The 26,275-nt window shown below is 46.3% G+C and overlaps 3 protein-coding genes across 4 annotated transcripts in view; 1 reads left to right on the top strand and 2 right to left on the bottom strand.

The window, feature by feature from the left end:
- The window catches only part of LOC140367977 (dynamin-1-like protein), a 28,717-nt gene extending 18,965 nt beyond the window's left edge, over positions 1 to 9,752 (bottom strand). For both annotated transcript variants that reach the window (XM_072454800.1, XM_072454801.1), the window contains exons 1-5: positions 9,558 to 9,752; positions 8,617 to 8,755; positions 985 to 1,028; positions 828 to 899; positions 251 to 337 (exon numbers count right to left, since the gene is read on the bottom strand). In XM_072454800.1, coding sequence (XP_072310901.1) covers positions 251 to 337; positions 828 to 899; positions 985 to 1,028; positions 8,617 to 8,755; positions 9,558 to 9,659 — 444 coding nt within the window. In that variant the 5' untranslated portion in view covers positions 9,660 to 9,752. The remainder of the gene's footprint in view (positions 1 to 250; positions 338 to 827; positions 900 to 984; positions 1,029 to 8,616; positions 8,756 to 9,557) is intronic.
- Positions 9,753 to 9,907: 155 nt separating this feature from the next.
- stmp1 (short transmembrane mitochondrial protein 1) lies at positions 9,908 to 12,379 on the top strand. Its single transcript, XM_072454815.1, has 3 exons — positions 9,908 to 10,032; positions 10,698 to 10,751; positions 11,952 to 12,379. Exons 1-3 carry the CDS (start codon positions 10,018 to 10,020, stop codon positions 12,024 to 12,026), a joined length of 144 nt encoding a protein of 47 aa, XP_072310916.1. The 5' UTR covers positions 9,908 to 10,017; the 3' UTR covers positions 12,027 to 12,379.
- Positions 12,380 to 13,332: 953 nt separating this feature from the next.
- dhx57 (DEAH (Asp-Glu-Ala-Asp/His) box polypeptide 57) lies at positions 13,333 to 25,107 on the bottom strand. Its single transcript, XM_072454817.1, has 24 exons — positions 25,043 to 25,107; positions 23,406 to 23,619; positions 22,907 to 23,245; positions 22,353 to 22,556; positions 21,398 to 22,260; positions 21,143 to 21,336; positions 20,944 to 21,065; positions 20,673 to 20,868; positions 20,475 to 20,599; positions 20,258 to 20,391; positions 20,136 to 20,190; positions 19,833 to 20,044; positions 19,054 to 19,170; positions 18,861 to 18,957; positions 18,595 to 18,768; positions 17,897 to 18,097; positions 16,037 to 16,313; positions 15,859 to 15,954; positions 15,153 to 15,236; positions 14,933 to 15,070; positions 14,786 to 14,860; positions 14,572 to 14,706; positions 13,994 to 14,194; positions 13,333 to 13,931 (listed from the first exon to the last, which is right to left on the bottom strand). Exons 2-24 carry the CDS (start codon positions 23,615 to 23,617, stop codon positions 13,788 to 13,790), a joined length of 4,395 nt encoding a protein of 1,464 aa, XP_072310918.1. The 5' UTR covers positions 23,618 to 23,619; positions 25,043 to 25,107; the 3' UTR covers positions 13,333 to 13,787.
- Between the last annotated feature and the right edge of the window lie 1,168 nt (positions 25,108 to 26,275).

Genomic DNA, 26,275 nt, shown 5'->3' with positions numbered 1-26,275 from the left:
TACCTGCTCGATTGGTGTAAAACTAAAATGTATATGTACAACAGGTATAATACACCAAATAAAGTCAAAATTAGACAATCGTAAAAACCTGTCATAGGCACTTTAAAAAGGTGCAATCAGTAAAAAAAGAGAATTCTGACCTGCCCTTGATTTAAATTTGGAGTTTGCACGTTTGGTGGCGATAGTGTTATTTCCAGATGTTTCACTTTGTTTTGATGTGAAAATTTTGCTCAGCATGTGTTTTTATTACCTTCGTTATTCCCGGCAGATCCACCAGCGTCAGGTTGACAACGTGAGGGGAAAATATCTTCAGGTGAATGGGCTCGTCGCTGATCCCCTAAAGAAAAATTAATCTTCAGTCTATAGCGTCTGTATTTCTCTCCTTATTGTGTCACAACAGTCAGAATTCATTAGTTTATTTTGAGAATTTTTGGGGGGAATGTTGGAGAATAATCCCAAACGTTTTACTTTACTTTTTAAATCAGCAGTTATGGAATTTCTGCAGCAACAAGTAACAACAACCGTTAGACGTCGGGGTTGGAAATATTGAAAGAACATTATTTGCAGTATCTCAACAATTATACTCAAGACGCCATTTAAACAATTCATCCATATAAATGTGCTTAAAAATTCCTGTAAATGTCTCGAGTATCGCAGAAAACGTCAATGGATCATACAATTAACCACAAACGAGCCGAACGTTCACTTTACACGCTCGTTTGGAAGATTTCACTCCACGTTTCTGTTCAATTTGTTTTTAATCGACTCTTTTCGCGGCCCTTTAAACTAGTTTTACTCAAACACAATGAATATTTCCTGAGCCTTACCTTGTTATTTCCGGACACACGCTCCGTTTCATTCTCAATTTCCTGTCGGATTTCGTCAAAATCTGTGAAAATCTGGGACAGAATGGAACAGAGCTTTCAACACGCTCAAACAAAACGCATGAGACTCGTTGCGATGTGTCAATATTACAGAATGTACCTGGTTTTTTGTGTGCAGGAACTTGCCCCACTGTTCACCTCGGCCTGTCCAACACACAGAACACAGTTTGCACCGGCGATAAAGCTTGATCTTTAGTTTGGTGACGAACAAAAACAGTACTACAAAAGTATTTCAAACGTAGCAGCAAATGTGAAACGACACAAAATAATTCGTTTGAAGCGTAGGTCAAAGTGGGAATTGGAAGAGGGTTTTGTAAAAGAAGGTCATCGAGTTTAATAGAGAAGATAAGATAAGCCTTTATTTGTCCACACAATGGGGAAATTCTGGTGTTGCAACGCAAGTAGATACAGAAGAAAAGAACAGATAACTTACATTCATTCATACACTCATATTCTTAATAAGGAATAGAGGGAAAAAATAAAAATAAAATATCATAAGACAAAAATAATAATAATAGTGGTAAAGTAAATACTCTTATTTAATCATGTGCAATACTGTCATATTCATACGCAATAATGTCATTCATGTGCAATACTCATACGTATTAATGTCATTCATGTGGCTGCTGCTTAGTCAGTAAATACGTAATACGGTACACATGCAGTCATACTATGTATGACTGCATGTGAACATAAAGTAGTCACAGAAAAGATCATTATTTATCTTTTATTTGTACACCTCATAATCTGATGCAGTATAATGACTGTAATTACATGTTGGTTGGTGCATATTACAAGTATCTTCTTTATTACAGACCGCTCACTCTCATTCAGAGTCACATGATGTCGCCGAGACGTGCAGTAGTAGCAGTAGTGGCAGGAGCAGCAGCAGCAGCAGCAGCAGCAGAAGCAGAAGCAGCAGCAGCAGCAGCAGAAGCAGCAGAAGCAGCAGCAGCAGAAGCAGCAGCAGCAGAAGCAGCAGAAGCAGCAGAAGCAGCAGAAGCAGCAGAAGCAGCAGCAGCAGAAGCAGCAGAAGCAGCAGAAGCAGCAGCAGAAGCAGCAGAAGCAGCAGCAGCAGAAGCAGCAGAAGCAGCAGAAGCAGCAGAAGCAGCAGCAGAAGCAGCAGAAGCAGCAGCAGCAGAAGCAGCAGAAGCAGCAGAAGCAGCAGAAGCAGCAGCAGAAGCAGCAGAAGCAGCAGCAGCAGAAGCAGCAGAAGCAGCAGAAGCAGCAGAAGCAGTAGCAGCATCGTCACCATAATATCATATCAACTTCTCGCTCAATAATATTCTTGGGGGCTCAATGTTTATCATCTACATTTTTTGCAGTGGTCATTTTGTCATTTCTTTAATAGTAAAGCAGCAGGAATAAGTAACTTCTTTGTCTCATTACAGATACCTCAGAAGTACTAAAGTGTTTCATCCCGCTTTATACTCTGTAGTAACCAGGTAGAGACGTTCTTCAAAAGACCACAAAGTATTGACCCCTGAGTATTTTAGCACGCTGCACTTTTCAGCCTTTTACTTATTCATTTCATCTGGAAATCACGTGTAATTCTTCTTCCAATTGTGTCGTTTTGTGTGCAAAAAGTACAATTTATTTGAGCTTCTGGTGGTCCTGACATGACAGAATGTGGAAATTAATACTTTTGCAAGCCACTGTATATTGCAACTCCTGTTCCCCCCCCCCCCCTGTATTATATTATACATTTAGAAAAGTCTTTAATGGGATTATCGTGCTTTGGGGTTATTGTGTGCATGGCATGACCTAGTTTCACTTTTATTGTTTGTCAAGTATAGTGATGTGTCAGCTGATTTAAACAGGTTTGGGTGCAGGTTTCCCGTCACCATCAGCAGTCTGACTTCTTCAGGACAGTATCATAGGTGTGTGAGCGTAAAAAGGCCCCCTCGTTCTGGTTTACAGTCCACTGAGCATGTTTCTGTATTTCTCAGTCCACAATGCGGTTCTCTCTTTTGCTCAGATATGGCGGATTTGAGTTGTTCCTGTTCCACTTTGTGTTTTGTCGCTCGCGTCCACGTCCCTGTTCTGTTTTTCCTGTACTAAAAACGAAAGTTACGACTGTAACTACAGTTCTATGAATCCCGGATGACCGCCAGAGGCGGTGCATAAAGCACTGGATGATCATCCTTGCGCATACACAGGTCGAGAATTAATAACAAAAAAGTCACCTTTGACCCCCCCGGTGGCTCACGTGAGTCTATATAGTCACGTGACACCGGGAGCTCAGTCCCTGGAAACCTTCTCGCAAAGCACGAGAATTCCGAGGGACCGGATGCTCTGGCGGTCATCCGGGATTCATAGAACCGTAGTTACAGTCGTAACTTTCGTTCTATTTCATCCCTACTGACCGCCAGAGGCGGTGCATAAAGCACTGGATGACAAATACCTGCAGGGTCCCGAGGAATAGACAAAACCATACCTCAATGGGACGCAGAAGAGTGTTGCCGGAGAACCTCTTCCAGCGGTTGTGGAGAAACCACATTCACTCTGTAGAATCTTGCAAATGTATTCGGGGATGTCCAAGAGGCCGCCGCACAGATCACGTCCAAGGACACCCCGTTCATAGCGGCCCACGAAGTTGAGAGCCCCCTTGTGGAGTGGCACCTCACCCCAGACGGCAACGGTCGCCCTTGTCGAGTATAGGCTTCCGTGATTACATCAACAATCCAGCGCGCGAGACGCTGTTTGGACAGAGCATGGCCCTTGCACGGGCCGGCGAAACAAACAAACAGGCTCTCAGATTTGCGTATCAACGCTGTAGCACGCACATATGCCTCAAGCGCACGGACAGGACACAGCTGTTCGGCGGCAGATCCCGCACCAAAACATGCAAGTTGTAGCGGCCGGTTGTGCCCCTCCGACAAAATCACCTTTGGAACAAAATCTATATTCGGCCAAAGGGAAACCCCAGAGTTGTCGGGGTGCCAACGAAAACAGGAGTCTGCCACGGACAAAGCCTGGAGCTCACTCACCCGCTTCGCAGAGGCCATCGCCAGAAGGAATGCCGTCTTCATTGACAGCCATTTAAGGTCAACCTGCGACAGAGGCTCAAATGGAGAGGATCGCAACGCCTCCAGCACCAGGGACAGGTCCCACGCCGGGGCCACAGATCGGGCCGGCGGATGCAAACGCCCGCCCGGCCAGGCCAAGTAGCTCCTGCAGGAATGCGAGCACCGTTGACACAGCACAATGCACTGGATCCTCCCCGCTTTTGCGACACCAGGCGTCAAACAGTTTCCACTTGCAGGAATACAGAAGACGGGTAGACCGGGCACGAGCATTGCTTATTGTGTTCCCAATCTCCCCGGCGTACCTCGAGAAGGTCAGGCCGGGCCCTGCAGCGGCCATACCCAGAGCTTCAGGCGCTCGGGATTGGGGTGCAGAATCTGACCCCCTAGTTGAGAGAGGAGATCCCGCCTGGGGGGGAGACGTCTCGCTGTGCCGCAGCAGAGCCTGCGCAGCAAAGGAAACCATGTCCTCCCTGGCCAAAACGGGGCCACAAGCAGGAGACTGTGGCCCTCCTGAAAGACCCTGAGAAGCATCTGATGAATCAGGGGGAATGGGGGAAATGCATAAAGCATCGTCCTCGGCCAGTCGTGAGCCAGTGCGTCCTGACCCAGTGGGCTGGCCCTGTCCGACAGCGAGAACCACTGAGGGCAGTGTGTCGCGTCGCGGGAGGCAAAAAGATCCACCTGTGCCCTGCCGAAGGTCTCCCAAATGTCCCTCACCACCTCCGGGTGAAGCTGCCAGTCCCCCGGCAGCGGCCGATGGCGAGACAGGAAGTCCGCGGACACATTCCAAACCCCCGGCATGTGAACAGCGCTCAGACTGGCAAGGCGCGGGGTAGCCCAAGTCAGGACCCGTTGTGCAATCCTGAACAGGGTCACTGACCCAGTGCCGCCCTGGTGATTTATGTGAAAAACCACACTGGTGTTGTCGGACCGTACCATGACATGACGGCCGCGCAGGTGTGGCAAGAAATGGCGCAGCGCTAGCTCGACAGCCAAGAACTCCAGCACATTGATGTGCAGCCTGCTCTGCCTCTGGGACCATGACCCTTGCACCATCCGTGCCTGCCATGTCGCACCCCAGCCTAGGAGGGATGCGTCGGTGTACACAACCTCCCGTCTGGAAGGAAGAGGCCCCAGCGGAATGCCCTGTGTCATAAAGGCCTCGTTCCGCCACCTGCATAGAGACACCCGGCATTGGGGAGATACGGGTAGCCGCTGCCGCCTGTGATCCTGACGTGTGGGGTCCAGGTGTAGGCTGTTGATCCACATCTGAAGGGGGCGCAAAGACAGCAGCCCCAGAGGAACCACCGTTGCGGCCGCAGTCAGCTTGCCCAAGAGGCTTAGGAACAAGACGTAGGGAAGAGAACTCCCCTGTCGAAAGTCCCGCAACATTCCCAAAATATCATCCACCCGCCTGGGCGAAGGGCGTGCAGTCGCTGTATGGGAGTCGAGGACCATGCCGAGGAAAGTTGCTACCTGTGACGGCACAAGGTAGCTCTTTGCCAAGTTCACCCGCAGCCCCAAGTTGGCCACGTGCCTGAGCACAGTCTCTGTATCTTGAAGCGCCTGCTCGTGGCTGGGCGCACAAATGAGCCAGTCGTCCAGATAGGGCAGAATCCGCAACCCCTGGGCCTGCAAGGGGGACAAGGCTGCAGCGACGCACCTTGTAAACACTCGAGGGGACAGAGATAACCCGAATGGCAGGACCCTGAACTGGAAGTGTTCTCCCCGGAAAGCAAAGCGGAGAAACTTCCAATGTGGCGGTGCAATGGGGACATGAAAATATGCATCCTTCAGGTCTACTGTTGTGAACCAGTCGCCTGGGGAGATTGCCTGGAGCACTTGTCTGACCGCCAACATTCTGAAAGGGAGTACCTTTAAAAACATATTTAGACCCCTGAGGTCCAGAACTGGGCGTAAATCACCCGTCTTCTTGGGTACTAAAAAATAACGGGAATAAAAGCCCCCTGGATCCAGCAGGGGGTCCACAGGAACTATCGCCCCCTTGTCCAGCAAGGTGCGAATCTCCTGAGAGAGCGCCTGCGCCTTGGCCGAATCCTGAATAACTGTCATTCGGATCCGACCAGGAACAGGAGGCCGGCGGCGGAACTGCAGACGATACCCTTCGGACAGCGTGGCCAGCACCCAAATATCTGGGGAGTGAGCCGTCCAGTACTCCAGTTGTCCTGGGGAAAAATGTCCTACCGCCGGCCCTGTGGCCTCATCTGGAGGCCCCTCGACCCCGCCCGGGTTTGTGGGGGCCATGGCCGGGCTGTGAGGAACGGGACGCACGGGACGGACGAAATCCAAATCTTGGGGCCTGTTGCAAGTCTGAGTCATGATGGGGCGGTGGTGTGTATCTCCGTGAAGAAACGGGAGGGGCGGCCTGAGCCGGTCGATGAGACCCCCGCCTATGAAGCCCCGCCAACTGTTGCCGTGTACGGCAAGCCTGGGCCGTGCGCTCTAGAGCCTCCAGGGCGGCCGGGCCAAATAGTTCTCCGGGAATAACTGGAACACCCCTCAAGGTCTTCCTACTGGCCTCAGAGAGCGGAGACTGTGCCAGCCATACTTGGCAGCGAGCTTGCATTAATGTAGAGAGCAGTCGCCCTAGTTCCCTTGACATGAGGGCAAAAGCCTGCAAGGAGGCATCAACCAGCCCATGTGTTGGTTGGTCCACTGGCACCGTCTCAAGGGAAACCGACAGGCCAAGCATTAAATGAGACAATGAGTTCCCAATGCGACCCATACGAGCTCCCATGTCGTACGCCTTACACAGAAGGTCGTCTGTAACCCGGCACTGTGGTCGTGGACACCGGGCATTAGTCCGTAAAGTCTCCTCTGGGCGGACGATGAGGGAGGCAATAGCCGGCTCCACTGCCGGCATATGTCCCAGGCCAAGCTTCTGAGGATCCTGCATCAGTGCCAAAACCCTGCCATCTGAAGTAGGCCTCGAAAATGCCTTTGGGTCTGTCCAACAGGCATGCAGTTCCTTAATGTACTCCTCCGAGGGAGGAACTGCAAAGTGTGATGCTGCAGCCTGGCGCCGAAAGAAGGCGCTCGAGGGTGCCGCCTCATCCCGCGGAACATCCAGCTTTAAGCGGGAAAGTGCCGTCCGCAAAGCCGCTGTGACAGTGTCATCACTGTCTGCCTGAGAGCCGGCAGAGGCCAGTGAGCCAGATTCTGAAACTCTGGAGCTTAGAAGGTCAGACTCCAGCTGAAACTGCGTGTCTGAAGCAGCCACAGATATGACGTCATCATATACTGAGGCTGTGCCATGCCCCTCATGCCGTTGTGCCACCACACGACTGGCATCAGTCTGGAGAGTCTGGATAACTGCCCGCATTTGGACCAGTTCAGATGTCAGCGTGCTCACTTGAGCCGCTAACTTCCCGGGGCCCTTCTTTTTCTTAAATGGGGGGCCGCCTTGAGTAGCCGTGGACGGCCGCTTGAGGCCCCCAGTCTGGCCAGCTGGTAACTGACTCAGAGGCGCCACAGACAACCAGTCTGAAGCGTCCTCGATAGCCGCCAAGCGTGCCACGCGCACAGACCGGGGCATAACCGAACAGTTGGAGCAAGCATCATCGGAGAGTGCCTCCCGAAGATGATCCACTCCAAGACAAGCAGGGCAGAGATCATGCCCATCGTCAGGCTGCAGCGGCGCCAGGCAGGTCCGGCAGCACAGGGACTCCAGCATGATAAAACCGGAGCCAATAGAGTCGGGTCGAGCGGAACGCCACTAGCGACTCTAAGATGTAAAACCTCTTACCTACCCCGGTAAGAGGGGCGCAGCGGGGTCAGGTCGAGCAGTGAACGCCACTAATGACCCGCTATATGAGGGGACACCGCGGGGTCAGGTCGAGCAGGGAACGCCACTAATGACCCAATGTAAACACAAAACCAGCTACATGTAACCACCAGGTCGAGCCGAAAACGCCACCGCTGGTGTGTAACTGGCTGAAAACAAAGCAGTTCAGAACTAATGACCCGAACACGGCTATAGTTAGAACTTAGAGCCGCGCGGCTGTATCAGTAAACCAAACAACCGGCTTTAGCACGGATAAACACAGAACCGGGTACAATTGTACGGTTCAAATTCAACAAAAAACTACCGAGCGCACGGCTACGGCGAAATGCATTAAAGGGGTACTTACCAGTCGTAGAAAACAACGTAAATATACCTCCTATTGCAACAGGTCCGACACGCTTGTGCAGCCCCAGGAGGGCGAGCGAACTCGCTGCACTGACTGTACCACAGTCACAGGGCTAACAGGCTAAAAGCGGCAAAACGAACCAACTTTGTGGGAAAACAGCAATATTAGCCGAACAACCACGTATACAACCTGCATGCGAGAAGGTGAAAAGGGACTGAGCTCCCGGTGTCACGTGACTATATAGACTCACGTGAGCCACCGGGGGGTCAAAGGTGACTTTTTTGTTATTAATTCTTGACCTGTGTATGCGCAAGGATGATCATCCAGTGCTTTATGCACCGCCTCTGGCTGTCAGTAGGGATGAAATAGAACCTACCTGCGTTACTCAATTAACCGACAAGACACGCTACGGTCAGCAACATCACCTGACCACCGGCTGTAAGCGAGCGGTCGAAACGGTCAGGCAGCAAAAACCAGCAACTTGAACTTAATCATAATCCCTCCGAATAAACGATCAGACGACCGAATGAACTTGACAGGACTATTACCTACCGTCATCGCTTTTGAGACCGTCGCCGGGATCCACGTAGACCAGCTGCAGGATGAGCGGTCGCCTGGTTACGACCCCGGTCCCCCGAGGAAGAAGGTCCCGCCCCACGAGGCTCTCCAGCACCGAGCTCTTCCCACTGCTCTGGAGACGCAAAATGTCATGAAACAATCACGTAACGATGAGGTTTAGAGAGAGAGAGACTATGGCGGCAAAATGACCCATGGTTGAATCATTTGATCTAATACAATTTAAGAAAAAAAAAGAGTAGATTTTGTTGGATAATTGCTCCGATTGACAAGTGGAATGTGGTTCGAATTTTGTATTGACTATTGATTAAAAAAAAACTACCAAAACATAATTAAAATGTAACACGTTTAGTAGTATTTTTCATGTGTACGTTCAGCTTTTGGCAGCAATACTTGCACTTGTAATTGAGTACATCATTAGCCATGCAACTGTACTTTTACTCGAGTACAAATTGCAGTACTCTTTCCACCACCACTGCATATTTCCTCTTCCTCTTTGTTATTTACTGACAAAACAAACATATTGCAGTGTTTATGACAATTCTTTAAGCATTAAGTCCCATTTTTTTAACCAATTTTGTCCTCAATTTGTGATTAAACAATGTGGAGCGTCCATAGTGTCACAGTGTACAGTAACGTAAAGAGAGAACACAGAATACTGTCGTGGTCAGGCAAATACAGATGGGTTAGAGCTTAAAATAGGAGTGAAAGAGGCTGATTAAAATAGATTGAACCAGCATTTCTCCTCCTCCTAGCAGCACCAGAGCAGGGCAGTGCACGCGTGACCCCTTTGCACTACATTCTGCAAGAAAAAAACACCTCATATTCGCACAATGTCTGTAATATAAATAAAGCACAACAAGGCTACATGATTGACTAGCATAGCATCTGTATCACATCCTGACAGCTCTTCTCACCTGGGTGCCCACTACTGCGATCTGCGGCAGCTGTATAATGTCCGAGCCCACGGTGTTGAACACGTCCTGGAGCTTGTTGATAACCGGGATGAGCGCGTCCATGGCGACGGTTTAATATTGACGATTAAACCCCGGCAATTTCAGTGATGGAGCCAAAGTCATTCAATGTCCCGACGCCACCATTGCAAACAACACCCACCGCTGTTAGTGACGGGGGAGTCACGGCGCTGGGAGTTGTAGTTTGGTTGTGTCGTAAACGCATTGCGCAGATACGGGGTGAAACTACAAATAGTGGTATCGCGTTGTTTGGTTTGAATCCCGCGCGTGCGCACAGGCAGTATTGACGAGAGGTTAGCAATATTTAGACGCTTTTCTCCACCGCAGCGCGAGAACTTTACTTTCTAAAGCTTATTTTATCCTAAACTTCAACTTTTTGGGTTGCCACGTTTGTTGTTTGATCATGTTGCAATTCTTGGTAAGTTTTATGGATGTTGTTTTCAAGTATTAGTGTCAGATATTTGAAAGATGTGGATTTCTAAAGTTAGCATCTGACACGCAGAGAATTTAACACTTCATTATAATTATTATCATAAACTATCATGGACGAAGTGCGTATGATTTTATAACTTTGACTTTATTTGGTGTAAATATACCTGTTCATGTACTTGTACATTATAGTTTTACACCAATCGAGCAGGTATGTGTGGAGAAAATGTTGAAAAAGCTAATTCTAGTCCGATTTTATGCATCATTTATTCAAAGAAACAACCTTTTTGACTCTTTAGACTTTAATTCAACAAAATAAAGTCGCTCTCATTTATTTTTATTTGTCAAATGAAAAAAATTGTGACATTAGATGAGTTTTTGCCCAGTGTTTGCTGTGCGATGTCATCAATTACAAACAGTAAGTGAAATTATAAACCTTAAAAAAAATGTGCTATTCTGGGATCACATTTTTATCTTTTTTAGCACAATCCAAAATATATCTACTTTATTTTAGTTCAGTGAGTAGTCCGACCTGTAGGGGGTGCATAAACAATACTACCACTGTTTACTGGAATGTTATTGACAAATGGATCTGTTGTTCTGTTACAATTCTGGGCAGAAATCATCAAAAGTATTCCCTCTTTTCCATTACAGGCTGGATTCACCATCGGGAATGTCGTGGGGATGTACCTTGCTCAAAACTATGACGTAAGTGTTTGCTCTCATCAAATATAATCTGCTTTCCAGTGGTATTATTGTGAAATTAAAGGAGACAAATCACGTAAAATTACCTTTAATGATCTGTTAGCAGTGTCATGACCGTGTTTCCTCGTCATTAGTTTACTCAAAGTTGTGTTTTTGATTGATTCCTGCATGTTTGACCCCCTGTCCACCGCTCATCACTGAAACATTATTCTTTATAGGGGTTTTAGCATTGAATTATGACATATTTCAATTGTTATTTGATGTGCCGTTCATTGCAAACGTGTTGATCTAAAACGGTCTTCCTGAAGATGTGATGTTATCTGCACTCTTCTCTTTTAATGTTTTTATGTATTTATCCGTTTGCATTGTGATTTTAACGCATCTCTTCCTGTTGTGTACGAATTGTGCTCTGCAAATAAAGTCGCCTTGTTTTAAAACGGCTTAACTTCCTGTTCAAAAGCGCAGAACTTGTCATTTATGTGTTTTTATTTTGAAACGTGGCATTTTAGAACGCGTGTGTCACTCGGAGTCAAAATTCAAAGCGCTTTAACACTTAACTGAGAAAACAATTACTACAATAACGATGCAAACAGATAAATGCATAAATAATCTGTATAAAATGTACTTTAAAAGCGAAGAGCGCAGATAAATGGAGCTGTTTGAGTAGATTTGAATGTTGTCATATCAATAATGATGAGGTATATTTCTTTCAAAAGTAGTATCCCCCATAGAGCTGCATAAGCCCTGCCCCCATTATGTCATCATCACGCGACCCATTCCGCATTTAAGAGAAATTCAAAGATCTCATTTTCTCTTAGAGAAAATTAGATTAATTTATCAATTTTTATAGATTAATTTTGTGGTTTACAATGAACAAACTGTAAAATCGAATTACCGTATTTTCCGGACTATAAGTGGCACTGGAGTATAAGTCGCACCAGCCAAAAAATGCATAATAGAGAAGAAAAAAACATAAAATAAGTAAATGAATAAATAAAATGCACTGGAGTGTGAAAATAATAATCAATATCACATAAGTCGCTCCAGAGTATAAGTATGAGTCGTACCCCGGGGAAAACTATGAAAAAACGTATAGTCCGGAAAATACGGTAAACCATGACGTATGTACATTAAGTGCTAGGAGAGGGGGAAAAAAGCATAATACGTCTGCTTTGTTGACACACTTCTGGTTCTTTCTTTAAGGTTCCTAACGTCGCCAAGAAAATTGAAGAATTTAAAAGAGACGTCGACGCCAAGAAGAAGCCGCCTTCGGGCTGAGAGACGAGACGCCGCGATCCAAAGAAGAGTTTATTTATTGTACAGGGTTTAAGAGTAGATTTATGAACACAAATATGGAAGAATTCGCTGCCTGGACGTTGTGGAGGCGTGTTACGTTACAGAGATCGTAATAATTGTCAGTTAAAGTTCAGTTACACGGCCGTTTGAGGCGCGCCGATGTTTTTATGCCGATATTACAAGAGCTTACAGTTACTACGGGATTCCACTTCCTGCCAAACTCCAAAATGTAAACCAATCGCATTCCAGTGTCTTCCGCGACGATGGCAAGTTGGTACAACGCAATTGCAACTAAACTCACTTTTCTGACAATAAAATCCTACTTTTTATTCTTCTGCTTTTTCCCCTTTGTCTTCTTCCGTGCTTTTTTGGCTTTCTTTGGCCGCCCGAAGCCCCTGAGCTCCAGACAGTGGGCTGCGTTGTGGCAGATGTAGAAGAGGTTCTCCATGGCGGCCGCGCTGAGGACGTCCGGCTCGGCCTCGGCGGGTTTGGCGCTCACGCACTTCTTCTCGGGCGATTTGGGACGAGGCTTGGCGGGTCTGAAACTGTGGGATCTGGGTTTCTTAGAGGTTTGCTTGGAAAAAAGATTGTTATATTCCATCGTATCGTTTACGTTCGCAGATACAAAATCATGATGGGACGGTACAACTTACCATTATTTAAAGACATGTGGACACAATCGGTCAGAGCGTCTGCGGAACATGATGAAAAGTCGGTAAATATGTCCAGAGAAAGGATAAAATGTCGTGTGTGTCGTGTCTCACCAGCTAGAGTTGGCACCGTGGGTTGGCAAAAGGCTCTAAATGGGATTGTGATACCACGTTTGTTTTGGTCTGTCGTCATAGAGACAGAGCACTGTGAATGAAAGGGGCCGTCCTTAACCAGAAGCCTGTAAACACTTTTGTTTGACCTCACGTGAACTGGCCCTCAACGCAACAGTGTTCACACTCGCACAGTCACCAACTCAGAACTACAGCAGGGCTAGACCAGGACTACAGTAGAACTGGAGGACTACAGCAGGACTAGACCAGGACTACAGCAAGACTACAGCAGGGCTAGACCAGGACTACAGTAGAACTGGAGGACTACAGCAGGACTAGACCAGGACTACAGCAAGACTACAGCAGGGCTAGACCAGGACTACAGTAGAACTGGAGGACTACAGCAGGACTAGACCAAGACTACAGCAGACCTACAGGACCAAAGAAAAGGACAAATTTAGACTTAATCTGGGAACAAAAGGACCAGTGTGAAGGCCCCGAGAATGTGAAAGAGACAAGACAAGAAATACTTTGTAATGTTATTTTATTTTTGAACTTGTCATGCAAAGGTCAAGTCTGTCATTTGGTGATATTTGTTTCCAAGGCCTTCACATTGTGAAGGTTTTACTTTGACAAAGTAAAACTGAAATACATTCATAAAATGTAAAAAACACTGACCATCATGCAGACATTTTTAGATTTGCAAATCACGCATTACTAATAACTAGTAATATTAAATATTACAAATCCAATATGGACACAAAAGTACAGTTGTGTGAGAAACACAACCCAAATGTAAACAGGAAATGTCCTTAAAGCTCATGATCACCTGCTCGACACGGTACAGAGAGTAGATAAGACATTAGGCAGAAGTGCATCACGTGGATCACTGCATAGATTATTTCAAGGCTGTGTAGTAGTAAATATATTGTGTGTACTCCACAGTAACACACTGCAGGTACACGGAGCCCTGAAGAGGCAGTTACTGTGTGGAGATGAGCTGGACAATCATGTGGATGATGCGGGAGCCGCGAGGACAGCTGCACAGGTCCATGATGGGGTTCTTGATTTTGTCCTCCAGCAGCTGATCCAGCTCCCAGCGCAGCTCCTTCACCAGCTCCGCCACCTGAGCACGTTTAAATCAAGTCATAAACCAGATATAAAGCATATTCAGAGGACAAAACAGACCTGATGAGACGCGGCGGCAAATCGAATCCAGCCGTCGTCCAGCGAAATGAGGAACTCTCCTTTGTGCAGCTCCACGTTGACCTGTCCTCCTCCGAACAGCACCAGGGGGTAAACGGACACCATGCTGCAGTCCCGGATGAACACACGACTCGTCTTCACCTTCTCGTGGTACACCAGGTACGGGCTCGCGAAATGACGACTCTGGAAAGTGAAAGGAACACTGCAGATCCACACAAACAAACACGTGCAGATGTCCTCCACCTGCTGTACTCACGGTTCACTTAGCCGTGACCGGCGAGGGCAGGGCGAGGGCAGGGCAGGGCGAGAGCAGGCAGGACGGGAGCAGGCAGGACGGGAGCAGGCAGGACGGGAGCAGGCAGGACGGGGGCAGGCAGGACGGGGGCAGGCAGGACGGGAGCAGGCAGGACGGGAGCAGGCAGGACGGAAGCAGGCAGGACGGAAGCAGGCAGGACGAGAGCAGGCAGGACGAGAGCAGGCAGGACGAGAGCAGGCAGGACTAAAGCGGGGCGAGAGCGGGACTAAACGCGCATGTGCAGATGTCCTCCACCTGTACTCACGGTGTAGTTGACGGAGGACGGGTGCAGGTTCACGTAGCCGTCGTTCTTGGTCAGGAAGCGGAGTTCGTTCGCTTTCGGCTGCATCTTCATGGCGCCTTTGCTCGTCATTTTGTAGTTCCCTTGAGGAGACCGCACCTGCCGCGACACGCCAGAGTGAGGCGCTACATCCCCAGATACATCACGTACATAAAGGGAGAGGTAGAAGAAGATGTACCTGGACGACGTTGGGGTAGAGGGCGGCGCAGAGCATAGCGGAGATCAACTTGATGTTCTCGGAGTTTAAGTTGGCCTGGAAATGTAACGTTAACGGTCAATTCGTCGTCTTGTAGGGGTCAAAAGGTCAAAATGGGCAGAACCTCACCTCGGGCCCGGTGGACTCCAGGACCCCATCTGTCCCTTTGGAGCTCATGCGCTCGATGGTCCTGGCCCTCAGTCCTTCTTTTATGAAGCCAATGTCCGACAGCAGCTCGGCAAACTGCCTCTTCAGACTGGCAATCTCCTACAAGAGCAAAAAAGGACAGAGTTTTTAACAAAGTGTGAGAGGACGCAGCGGTGGGAACTGGGAACTGTTCTGACTGAACCTGTAGGCCTCGCCAGGACAGGAAGTTCTCCCGGCAGTAAGAAAAGCCGGCCTGGTTTCCGTGCTTCGCCGCCGAACACCAACCCTGGAAAAGACACAGCTCAGTTTAGAAATGTGTTTCCGGTCTTTACATTTAGACAAAAATGTATGTCACAATGCTTTTTTGGAGATATTAAGACGATACAGAAATGTGTTAAGAAAGTGTCTTTAAATGTACCGTATTTTTCGCACTAAAAGGCTCACTTAAACGACTTTAATGTTCTCAAAAAACGACAGTGCGTCTTATAATCCAGTGCGCCTTATACCGTATTTTCCAGACAATAAGTCGCACCTTTTTTCATAGTTTTGGCCGGGGTGTGACATGTACCTATATTTATACTTATACTCCGGAGCGACTTATGTGATATTATTTGTTATTTTCACACTTGCAACCGCATTTCATACTCCAGTGCAACTTATATATGTTTTTTTCTTCTCAATTATGCATTTTTTGGCTTATACTCCAGAAAATACGGTAAAAGCCTTAACTTTCTCAAAAAAACGAAGTGTAGTGGTAGTGGTAGTAGTAGTGGTGGTAGTAGTAATAATAGTAGTAGTGGTAGTAGTAGTAGTAATAGTAGTAGTGGTAGTGGTAGTAGCAATAGTAGTAGTAGTAATAGTAGTAGCAGTAGCAGCAGTAGTAGCAGCAGTAGCAGTATTAGTAGTACCTTATACGCCTGTAATAAAGCTAGATGGTCGCTGTTAGCCAGAGCAAACGCCAGCTTCTTCTCATTGGCTTCATCGCGTTTATCCCACGGAGAAACCTACGAATCACAGTTCCACATGGCTCAGTTTGATCCACGGACAGAGCGTTTAAAAGTATTAAAAGTACAACTCTTTTCTTACAAAAGGCGATTTAAAAGCCAAACTCCCCGCGATGGTGAGCGCCGGGTCGAGGCAGCGGAAGATGGCCCCGAACAGCATGAGCTTGCCGATGCGCACGTCCACGGGCAAGCAGGCCAGGTGGTATCCCAGCGGGGTCAGCCTCTCGTCCCCCGTCAGAGCCGCCAGGTCCTGCAGCCGCTGCTTAGCCGCGTCCAGGCTGCCCATGGCCGGGGGCTCGATGAGGCGACTGAACACAGACTCGAGCGTCATCTCGGAAAACACGTCCAGCACCTTGATCCTGTCACGGCACAAAAGGGAGAACGTTCTACTGAGGAAAAGACCACACGGCACTGGATAAAACAGATGAACTTCAGAATCTTGAACATGACATGTCTTCACTCAAAACACAGAGCTTATACTGTATTTTCCGGACTATAAGTCGCACCTTTTTTCAAAGTTTTGGCACAGGTGTGCCTTATACTCCAGAGCGACTTATGTGATATTATTTGTTATTCTCACACTGGCAACCACAAGAGGGCGCTGTAAGCTCTAAGCGACACTGCACCTCGTCATGCAGTGTCGCTCATAAGGCGCTGGTACAGCTGGCAGCCCGGTGTAAACGCTCTCTCTTCTTTCTCACACTTATTGTGCTTTATCTCCTATATTTTGCAAATATAGTTAGTATATTTTTTCTATTTTACTGTACGATAGGGACACGCGCTGGAATAGTTTTTTAATTCAGCCCCCCCCCGCGTCCTCCGGCCGCGCTAAAGTACGGCGTGTCGTCGGTACACGTTTATATACACGTTTATATGAAAGAGGAACTTCACGAACGATCGGGACACACACTGGAATCGCTTTAAATTAACTTGTTTTGACTTTATTCGGCTGGATTGAGTGTTTTCGTCGTGTCGTTGCGATGTGTTTTGGCTCTGAGTCCCCCGGCTCCGGCCCCGCCCCCGCCCCCCGGCTCCGGCCCCGCCCCCCGGCCGAAGCCGTACCGCGTTTCCACAAAGGAGGAACTCATGAAACTGCAGAGAACAGTCGTCTTACCCGGAGATCGTCACGTTATCCCGTCGCAATACTGACCTAACCTAATACTGATGTGCAATTCTGTCGTATGTGCAATTACTGTGAAATTCATGTGCAATTCATGTGCAATTACTGTGAAATTCATGTGCAATCTATTACTGTCGGGATCACATGCAATGGTATTTATGTATTTATTTGTCTATGGGAGTTTTTATTTATTTATAGGAGATCTTCTACTGAAAGTGTTTTTCAGACTTCCTATAAGTGATCTGTTCTTCTGTATCTACCTCTGTATCTTCCTGCGTTGCACCAATGAAATTTCCCCATGTGGGACAATAAAGGAATATCTTACCTCCTCTACCTCTGGAGTTTGTGAAGTTGTTTAGAAGTGACACAGAGGAAGAAGAATTCAATGGATTTAGTGATTTGGGGTAAAACTGATGCTTTGGTAAACTTGTTAGCATGTTCTTTATGCTATAGTTATCTGAATAACTTAATATGTTACGTTAACATACCAGATACTTACCACAGTTCTGTCTGTGCGTCATGTAGCTGAAGGTGTTAGCGTTAGCATACGTACACCTATTCACCATGTTCTTTAATCTGATATTATTTTAAACTGCATTTCAAGATGAAAAGCCTGTTCCTGGTCTTGGATTTTATCAAATACATTTACCCAAAAATGCGACTTATGTTTTTTTTCTTCTCTATTATGCATTTTTTGGCTGGTGCGACTTATACTCCAGAAATGACGGTAATTACAAAAGCAAAGAGTCCATTTGATGGGTTGTGCCGCTCGTAGTTGTGCCGCTCTGTCACGTTACATAAAGACAAACAGATGGACGTTACCTGAGGCAGAGCTGCTCCAGGGGGACTCTCTGGATCTCGGGCAGCTGCTGCTCCGACAGCTGGTGCTGGAAACAGTGGCTGGTGAAGAGGTGGAAGCACACGCCCGATGCCACGCGGCCCGCCCGGCCACGCCTCTGCAGCGCGTTGGCTCTGGACACCCACGAGTCCTCCAGGCTCTCCATGCTCTTGGTCGCGTCATACCTAAAAGTAAATACATATATAATGTTTTGTTTTTTAAACCATTATGAGAGAGCGAGCGAGAGAGAAAGACCTTGGCCTAAACTGTTATATTTTTGACTGATTCATGTTTTATTGTATAGCACGAGATAAGGCTCGTAGGCAATACGTTTGTTGCTGCTAAACTCTAAGATCACCTCTAAGATCGCCTCTAAGATCGCCTCTAAGATCGCCTCTAAGATCGCCTCTTCGGACCCCACACTAGCTGTCTTAGCGGCTAATCTATGAGTCAAGAATTAAAATTAAGTCTACATTTTGGAGGAAATATGGTTTATTGATGACATAAATGTATTCAGCTCAGCTCGATTTCCTGTCATTTTCAACTTTGATTTATGTTCTTCACAAACTGCAAATTGACTGACATAAAACTACGAAAAACACTAATAAACTAGTTAGAAAAACACGAGAACCAGTCACATGCACTTTACCGTTATAGCTGCTGTATTTCTTAACGACGTTACCTTTTCTCCTTCATCTTTCCGGAGTCGATCACATACACGACGTCGTCAATGGTCACGGAGGTCTCGGCGATGTTGGTGGAGATGATGATCTTGGTGACGCCGTCGGGAGGTCGGCTGAAGACGGCCTGCTGCTCCTCGTTGGACAGCGTGGAGTGTAGCGGGTACACCACGCACCTGAAGGCGAGAAGCGGCAGAAACGATGCATTTCCAAGAGATAAAAACAGGAAATGAAGCGTCCCAAAACGGCGAAACAAACCGTCTTATACCTTTTGGCGCCGCGGTTGTTGAACATTCGGTTGGACTGGAGCTGTTCGTAGAGCATTTTGATCTCGGCGAGGCCCGGCATGAACACCAGCACTGCACCTGGAAACAATATTGTGTCGTTTAGCATTAGCATATCCGTAGCATTAGCACAGCCGTAGCATTAGCATAGCCGTAGCGTTAGCGTTGTCCTCGTACCGGCCGGGTAGCCATGCTTCCCGTCCACGATCCACTCCAAGAGGCTCTCCACCAGGTCCATATTGATTTTATCCAAGTCCATCGCGGCCATCGTCTTCAACACAGACTTCTTCGTTTCTACGGCGATATCACAAGAGTTTATGAAATAGACTCTTTGAAAATGTATAAACATCCAGAAAGTGAAGTGGAACATGATGCGATTTCAACTAAACAACTAAATATATTTAAACATGTGGATGGTTTTGGCAAATTAAATAAACTTCTGGTTTAAAGAAATTGAATAATTATATTTGACATTATTTCTTTGTTTAATTATAGATTATGACAAGGATTTTTAGGTTTTAATGAACTGTAAATAAATAAAGTAAATAAATATACATTTTCATAGTTTTGGCCGAGGTGCGACTTATACTTACATTTATACTTATATACTTAAACTCCGGAGCGACTTATATGTGATATTATTAGTTATTTTCACACTTGCAACTGCATTTCATACTCCAGTGCAACTTATGTTTTTTTCTTCTCTATAATGCATTTTTTGGCTGGTGCGACTTATAGTCTGGAAAATAAGTTATATCACACACTTAAACACACATTTTACTTTTTGCGACGCTCAAATTAAGTTTTAAGGTTAGAAATAGTATCGTTTCCATAAACTGAGATTTCTGCCCTGGAAATTCAAAATGGTTCCTTATTTTTCCATTATAAAGACATTAAACCGTTAGCATTAGCATTAGCGGATCTGAGGGTAACGACGCTTTATCGTGGCTTTTCACCTTTGTATCTCAGAGTCAGATCCTGCAGGCTGAGCTGTTGGTCCGGGATAGAGTCTTTGACAAAGTCTTTTTTACTGAAGGACATAAAGTTCCACATGTCGTCGCTCAAGTCCTCCACCGCGTCCCGGGACTCCACTTTGCCTCTTCGTCCGCCGGCGTCTGAGGCGTGGTTGCCCGACCGCCTGAAGGGGCTGCCGTCTTCGATCACGTAGCTGCAAAGATGAGCAAAGATGAATCCTTTTGTTTATACCGTCATAACTACGGTGAGTCTATGTGGAAATGATGAATATAGAATGTAATTACCGTGTTTTTTCAAGTGCATCTTCCAGAAAGAACTGGTCGACTGGAAAAGTGCGACCTGGGAACGAAATATGGATGTCAGATTGAGGAGTTCATCATGTAATATATAAAGTTTGATTTCATGCCTGGGATGTGGACCGTGGGGCAGGTGTAGAAATATTCAGAGAAGAGATTGGCATTAAGCGTGGCACTCATCAAAATGATCTTCAGGTCCGGCCTTTGAAGGATTAAGTCTTTGAGCACCAAAAGCAGAAAGTCACTGAACAGAAACAAAAGACTATTATTAGTACACAGAAGTCTCCACAGTTTATACAAGAGTGTGTGTAAATCTCACAACGTTACCTTTCCTCTGTTCGCTCATGCACCTCGTCCACGATGACATGTGTGATCCCTGTGAGGTCCGCCTCTCCCTCCAGTCGCCGTAGTAACACTCCAGTCGTGCAGTACAAGAGTCTGGTGGAGGACGACTTCAAGAGGAAAGGACTAAAGTAAATAACAAATACATAATATACAGTAAGCCATGAGAGGAGAGGGACATACGCGGACACTCTCCAGGCGGATCTGGTAGCCCACTGACTTGCCCAGGGACTCCGCCCGCTCCTGGGCCACTCGCTCGGCCACTGTAATGGCAGAAATTCTGCGCGGTTGAGTGCAGATGATGTTGGCCACCTGGTTTGCAGGACCACTTAAAGAGGCATCCAGGATGAACTGTGGGATTTGGGTGGTCTTACCACACCTAAAAACATTGAGCAACTTTAATAACAGAAACTGTACAACATGAAACGCTCTAAATGTTGTGTGTGAAACGCACCCGGTCATTCCACTGATCACCAGCACCTGAGATCCCTCCAGCTGAGCCAGGATCGTCTCTTTTTCCTGCCACGCCGGAAGTTTCCTTCTCTGCTCCAGCATCGCCCGGAATCTTCTGGAGCTCTGAGTGAAGACAGACAAGTGTTTTTTTTTAAATACATCCCTGTATTTTAAGAACATTCTAAAAAACAAATCCTCACCGGTTTCTTCTGATAGTCCTTACACAACTTGCCATTTTCTTGCAGAAAATTGTCCATTTTCAGGTTGTGCCTGTTTATCATCTTCTTCCTCAAATTGACATAACTGTCATTTTCCACAGGTACAGGCTGATCTTCATCATCCTCGTCCTTCTCCTCCCTCTCATCCAGCTCCTCTGTGTCTGCCGCTTCTTTATCTAGAAGCACAATGTTTCAGACTGGAGCTTACATTTGTCTTACTCTGCAATATGAACTTACTCTCTGTGGTTCTGTTGTAGCTGGGCGGTCCCACTCTCCTGCCGCCGGTGCTGCTCCTACTTTCCTCTGACCCGTTGCTCCTCACGCTCTTGCTCTTGGCGGCGGACAGAGGGGGCGGTGTAGCGGCCAGGACGGGGGGCGGGCTGCTGTATTTGTGGTGACCGACGGCGAGCAGCTCCTTCATGGCGTCTTCGTCCGAACACAGAGTGATGAGCGTGTAGACCACGGGCTCGCCGCTCTCCGCCGCCGACAGCGCCTCTCCGTAGAGTCTCTCCGTCACGCTGAGCCGTCCCGCGAACCCCATGGACTCGTCGTTGGTGCTGAAGGCGACCACCGGGGCCTGAAAGGGGTAGCGGTTGCCTTTGGGGAAGCGGACCACCAGCTCATACTCTGGAGGCGAGAAGCTGCTGATCCCGGGCTGGCTCGGGCCGTCCATACGAGAGGAACCGTCGTCGAAAGGGTCTCTGGTGGGGAGCTGGTGTTTGAAGCGGCACTTGGCCCCGAAGCGACAGCCCTGCCCCTTCAAGAAGAACCTGCAGACGTCGCGGATGTGAACCTTCGGACCATTGTGTTTCTTCTCCGCTCCGAGCGAGATGAACGGCAAGTCGAGGGATATTGTCCAGACGGCGTTGGCGATGCGCTCGCTGAAGCGGTCGCCGTAAATGGCGGTCAGGGCCAGGGCTTCCTCCCGCCTCTGGCTCAGGCATTCGTCCATGGGCGCGTGGCGGAGGTCGTCGGGGTGCACCGCCTTCTGCCCGTAGCGCTCGTTGAAAACCTGCAGAAGAAGATGTTCTAAAGTGGAGCCGAAATCTCCATCGCCCGAATCCAGCGCCCTCCTGCTGCGCTCCCTGTCGAAGCCAAACCTGTAGAACAGAATCCAGATCAGAACCTCTAAAAACAGACTTGTGTTTGAGAAGAATGTGTTGTTGTTGTTGTTGTTGTTGTTGTTGTTTACCTGCAGAGTTTTGCAATGGCGAACATAGAGATGATGGTTTCAGGAGGCGGTCTCTCCTCGTCGGACAGAGAGTCATATTCTGGGGTTTCTGCTTTCTCCACCGGCTCGTCCTGAGTCGCCCAAAACTGACCTTCCTCTCGATAGTCCAGCTCGTCATACTCTTCCTCCTCCTCTTCGTCACCGGAATATTCTGAACTAGATTCACTGAAAAATAATTCTTATTTGTATCACTTAAATTATATGCAATGAATTATATGTGTTCACAGTTTTTAAGTAAAAGTGAAAGTATTCAAGATATCCTGCAATTTCAATTAAAGTCTTGCTAAAATTATTTTAATAGTAATTGTGACAGATTATGGAGATAATCAAACATTAAATTTTTTTTTAATAACATTTAGCTGGAGTGTAAGCAGACTCGTGTTGAAAAATAATAAAAGTAAGAAATTCATAGAAAAAGAAATACTATTAAAATAAAGAAAAATACTAATTCTATTCACTTGGCTATGCAAAGTAAGTAAGCGAGTATAGAGAGTATGACAAGGTTATTGACTCACTCGTATGCGTCAAAGCCTTGGGTCTGGAGCCCCCGCAGCAGTTCCTTCAGTTGTTCCTGGTTCTCGTTGGTCATAAAGAGCTTCTGAAGTGGCATATTTCCCCCGTCAGACTTAATGCCGTCACTTGGCATTAGATTGGGTCTGCTTCTTGGCAGAGAGCTGAGGAACGCTCTGCCTCGATCGTTTCTGAAATCCTTACTTTCTCCTCCTCTTCCTCGATCGTTTCTGAAATCCCCGCTTTCTCCTCCTCTTCCTTGGCTGCTTCTGAAGCCTCTGCTGTCTCCTCCTCGAGCTCCTTCCCTGCCCCTGCCACTGCCACGCCCTCTGGCAGGTTTAGGTCTGCATTTCAACCAACACAGGGACACTTACAGTTCATATTCTGTCAATAAATACATTTCTTTATTTGACGTTCTACCTCTATAATAGAAATAAGAGTGTGCTTACGAGTCAGTTTAAAAATAACATTATATTAAACAACAGTAATAGAGTCACAGCGTACCTGCTACTTCGGGATGGTCCAAAATCAAGGCTGAAATCATCATCATCATCCCATCCACTGGCTCCTTCTTTCCTCCTTCCTCCTCCTCCTCCACCACCACCGCCTCCTCCTCCTCCTCTGCTTCCTCTTCCTCCTCCACCACCACCACTTCTTGGCTTGTTAAATTTGCCGCCTCCTCTATTTGGCTTCCCTCCTCTTTTCCGGGCGTTCATACCTGTCAATGGAAACATCACACACGCAAAAGAGTTCATTTACAAACTCACTTCTGATCCAGCAGTGATTTCAAAAGACAAATCTATTTTAGTTTTTAGTTTAGCAATGAAAATATGATTCCTTCTCGAGCAAAACTCCTCACCTGCACTGTAATGAATATGTACAAAAGATGGTAGAGTAAATTTAGCCTTTTTTAAAAGAATAGTATACTAGTTTAAGACCCCAGGGTTTAATAAAGAACATTTTGTGTAGAAAATGCCTAAAATACTAGCATTTTTAACTGATCATCGTGGTATCAAATTCAATTTTTTAACCCAAAAATCATGCAAAAAAGTACCACTTTATAATAACTGAATCTTCATGAGCCTTAATAAAGCATGAACAAAGACTTAATTCATAAAGAACAAATGGTTTATTAAAACTGAGACTTCATAACTATTTAATTAATTAGTTAGGAATGAAGTAGTGACTAAGCCTTGAATCATGTCTAATATTTGTGCTTTGTAAGGTGTGTAGAGGTACGCAATATATTAAAATGCAGATATTATGGAGAATGTTCTTTTGAAAATATTAAACATTTTAATATTGAGTATATAGCGTTTATAGGGAAGGGAAAGCTACAAAAATATATTTTTTTTTCTTCTTCAATACTGCCCAAAACCCACCCCTAATTAAGTATCCGTTCATGCTTTATTAAGGCTATCACAAATGCAGTATTATAGAATGTAAAAAATTAAATAAAACCGAAACCAATGAACAACAAAACGGAGATTTAGCAAAAGAACGCTTCAATTCTCAATATTTAAAAAAAGTACGAAACAAACACAGACAAAAGGATAATTTTACCGGAAATCAACGCGTTGTCAAAGGTAAACAATACGTGCAGACAAAATAAAATGCCGATTAAGCAGGATCCAAAGGCAAATTTTAAATGGCAGTGAAGCAGAAAGACAAACACATCATCCCCAGAGCTGCAGAGTGGCACACTGGAGCTGTGGGCACGGGGCACGGGCATGTGGGCACGGGTCCTGTCACTGTCACGCACGCAAACACACGTCGCTAGCGGCTACAATTACGCAACCAGAGCGCACACCAAGCACAACATTTCAGCAGCTCACGCGTGGCTGGATCCTGGAAGTCTTGAGCTCACACGAGTGCGACATCATTACAAACGCACTGTGCTGTGTCCACGCCGCCGGTGCTAAGCTAACGTTAGCAGTTTGATACTAGTAATACACCGGTGTGTTAGCCGCGATGCTAACGGCTAACGAGCTCTGTACACTTTGTTTTTGTGCGTGCTAATAGTACGACCGATCGGGTTGTGAAGATACGAAAGAGAAGCGAATGTATGCGATGAAAAGGCAGAATATTTGACAAGGCGTAATGCTATGTTTGCAAAGTATTTTAAAAGTTTATGAACAAACCTGACGCTGGTGCTCCTCAGATGACGCCACCGGTGGAAACACAAAGTTCAAAGTTTCTGTTCCGGTCAGTCTTTGCCGGTTTTTGTTTTTGTAATAGTGGTATTCCTTGGTCCTGTCGTGTGTTCGGGATCCGTCTTTGTGATATTTAATCTTTAAATGTTCGTGGTCCGTGACATCGTCGTCATGGCAACTCGGGTGTCTCTCATCGGTCTCTTCTGTCCTAGTTTCCTTCGTGCTCGTCTCCTTCCTTGTAAATGTATAAGGTTTTATACTGGTAACTTCCTGTGTGACCGGAAGTAACAGGGAAATGAAAATGTACTTGAGTCATGCTTGAGTCAAAGAAAAGACGCAAAGTAAAGTAAGATACGATTAAAGGTGAAAACATAGAAAAAGATGGTGAAAGTTATTAAACCCCAAAGAAGCTACAGTCGACAGGTTTGTAATATGAATGAATGTACGATTGAACCATTTTATAAATGTTTATTTTAAGATAAGATAACCCTTATTTGTCCCACAATGGGAAAATTCCATTGTTGCAACACAGAGTAGGCACAGAAACAGACTAGGCACAGAAGTATAATAATAAAAAAATAACAAAAAAACACTCTTATTTACAGCTGTTTTATGGACAGAAAATATTGCACCAATGATTGACATTATGTCACAATATTGCATATGATTATGACAGTATTGCACAAATGTATGGGAAACAGTTATGCTAATGTAATGAGCGAGTAACAGTGATTTATACAACTGGTAACTATGCTTTATTTGTAGCTCTGACCTTGGTTGAATGACACGGAATGGAAACAATAAAAACAAATTGAATCATCAGTTCTGGCCTTCTCTAATTCCACTGTTGTTGGTGTTGTGTTACTTTTCATGGCAGTTGGCAGCCGTCTGAAAAGGTGCATTTACTGCCACCTACTGTAGTTGTACATCTTCAAAGTTTGTGTTTTACGATATACCGTAAAAAGAGCTTGACTGGGCAGAAATATAAAACGTGCTCAAGGCGCTAAATGGGAGTCAGAGTAAAGGAAGTCTACATTTGGAGAATCAGAGTAAAGACGTGGAGTCAGAGGCGTCGCTGGTCTCATGTTCACAGTAAATGCACGACTGCCGGCCGCCATTGAAAGCAGCGACAACAGCGGAAGTAACTCCAAGAATCACAACTACAGTGGGCGACGATAATATAACACTATAAACACCAAAGAAGAAGAAGAAGAAAGAGAG

This window comes from Eucyclogobius newberryi, unplaced genomic scaffold, assembly GCF_026437365.1.
Source record: "Eucyclogobius newberryi isolate DKJ021-1_F unplaced genomic scaffold, fEucNew1.0.hap1 SCAF_2, whole genome shotgun sequence".
In the NCBI taxonomy this organism is placed as follows: domain Eukaryota; kingdom Metazoa; phylum Chordata; class Actinopteri; order Gobiiformes; family Gobiidae; genus Eucyclogobius; species Eucyclogobius newberryi.
This window is presented reverse-complemented; position numbering and strand designations above follow the sequence as displayed.

What these genes read in the sequence shown, in the direction of transcription:
- stmp1 (XM_072454815.1), top strand. An exon ending in ACCTTGCTCAAAACTATGAC is followed by an intron (nt 10,752 to 11,951) that starts GTAAGTGTTTGC and finishes TCTTTCTTTAAG; the next exon opens with GTTCCTAACGTCGCCAAGAA.
- dhx57 (XM_072454817.1), bottom strand. Translation starts at nt 23,617, where the DNA reads ATGAACGCCCGGAAAAGAGGAGGGAAGCCAAATAGAGGAGGCGGCAAA. An exon ending in AGGACTATCAGAAGAAACCG is followed by an intron (nt 21,066 to 21,142) that starts GTGAGGATTTGT and finishes GTCTTCACTCAG; the next exon opens with AGCTCCAGAAGATTCCGGGC. An exon ending in GGAAAGATGAAGGAGAAAAG is followed by an intron (nt 18,098 to 18,594) that starts GTAACGTCGTTA and finishes ATTTACTTTTAG; the next exon opens with GTATGACGCGACCAAGAGCA.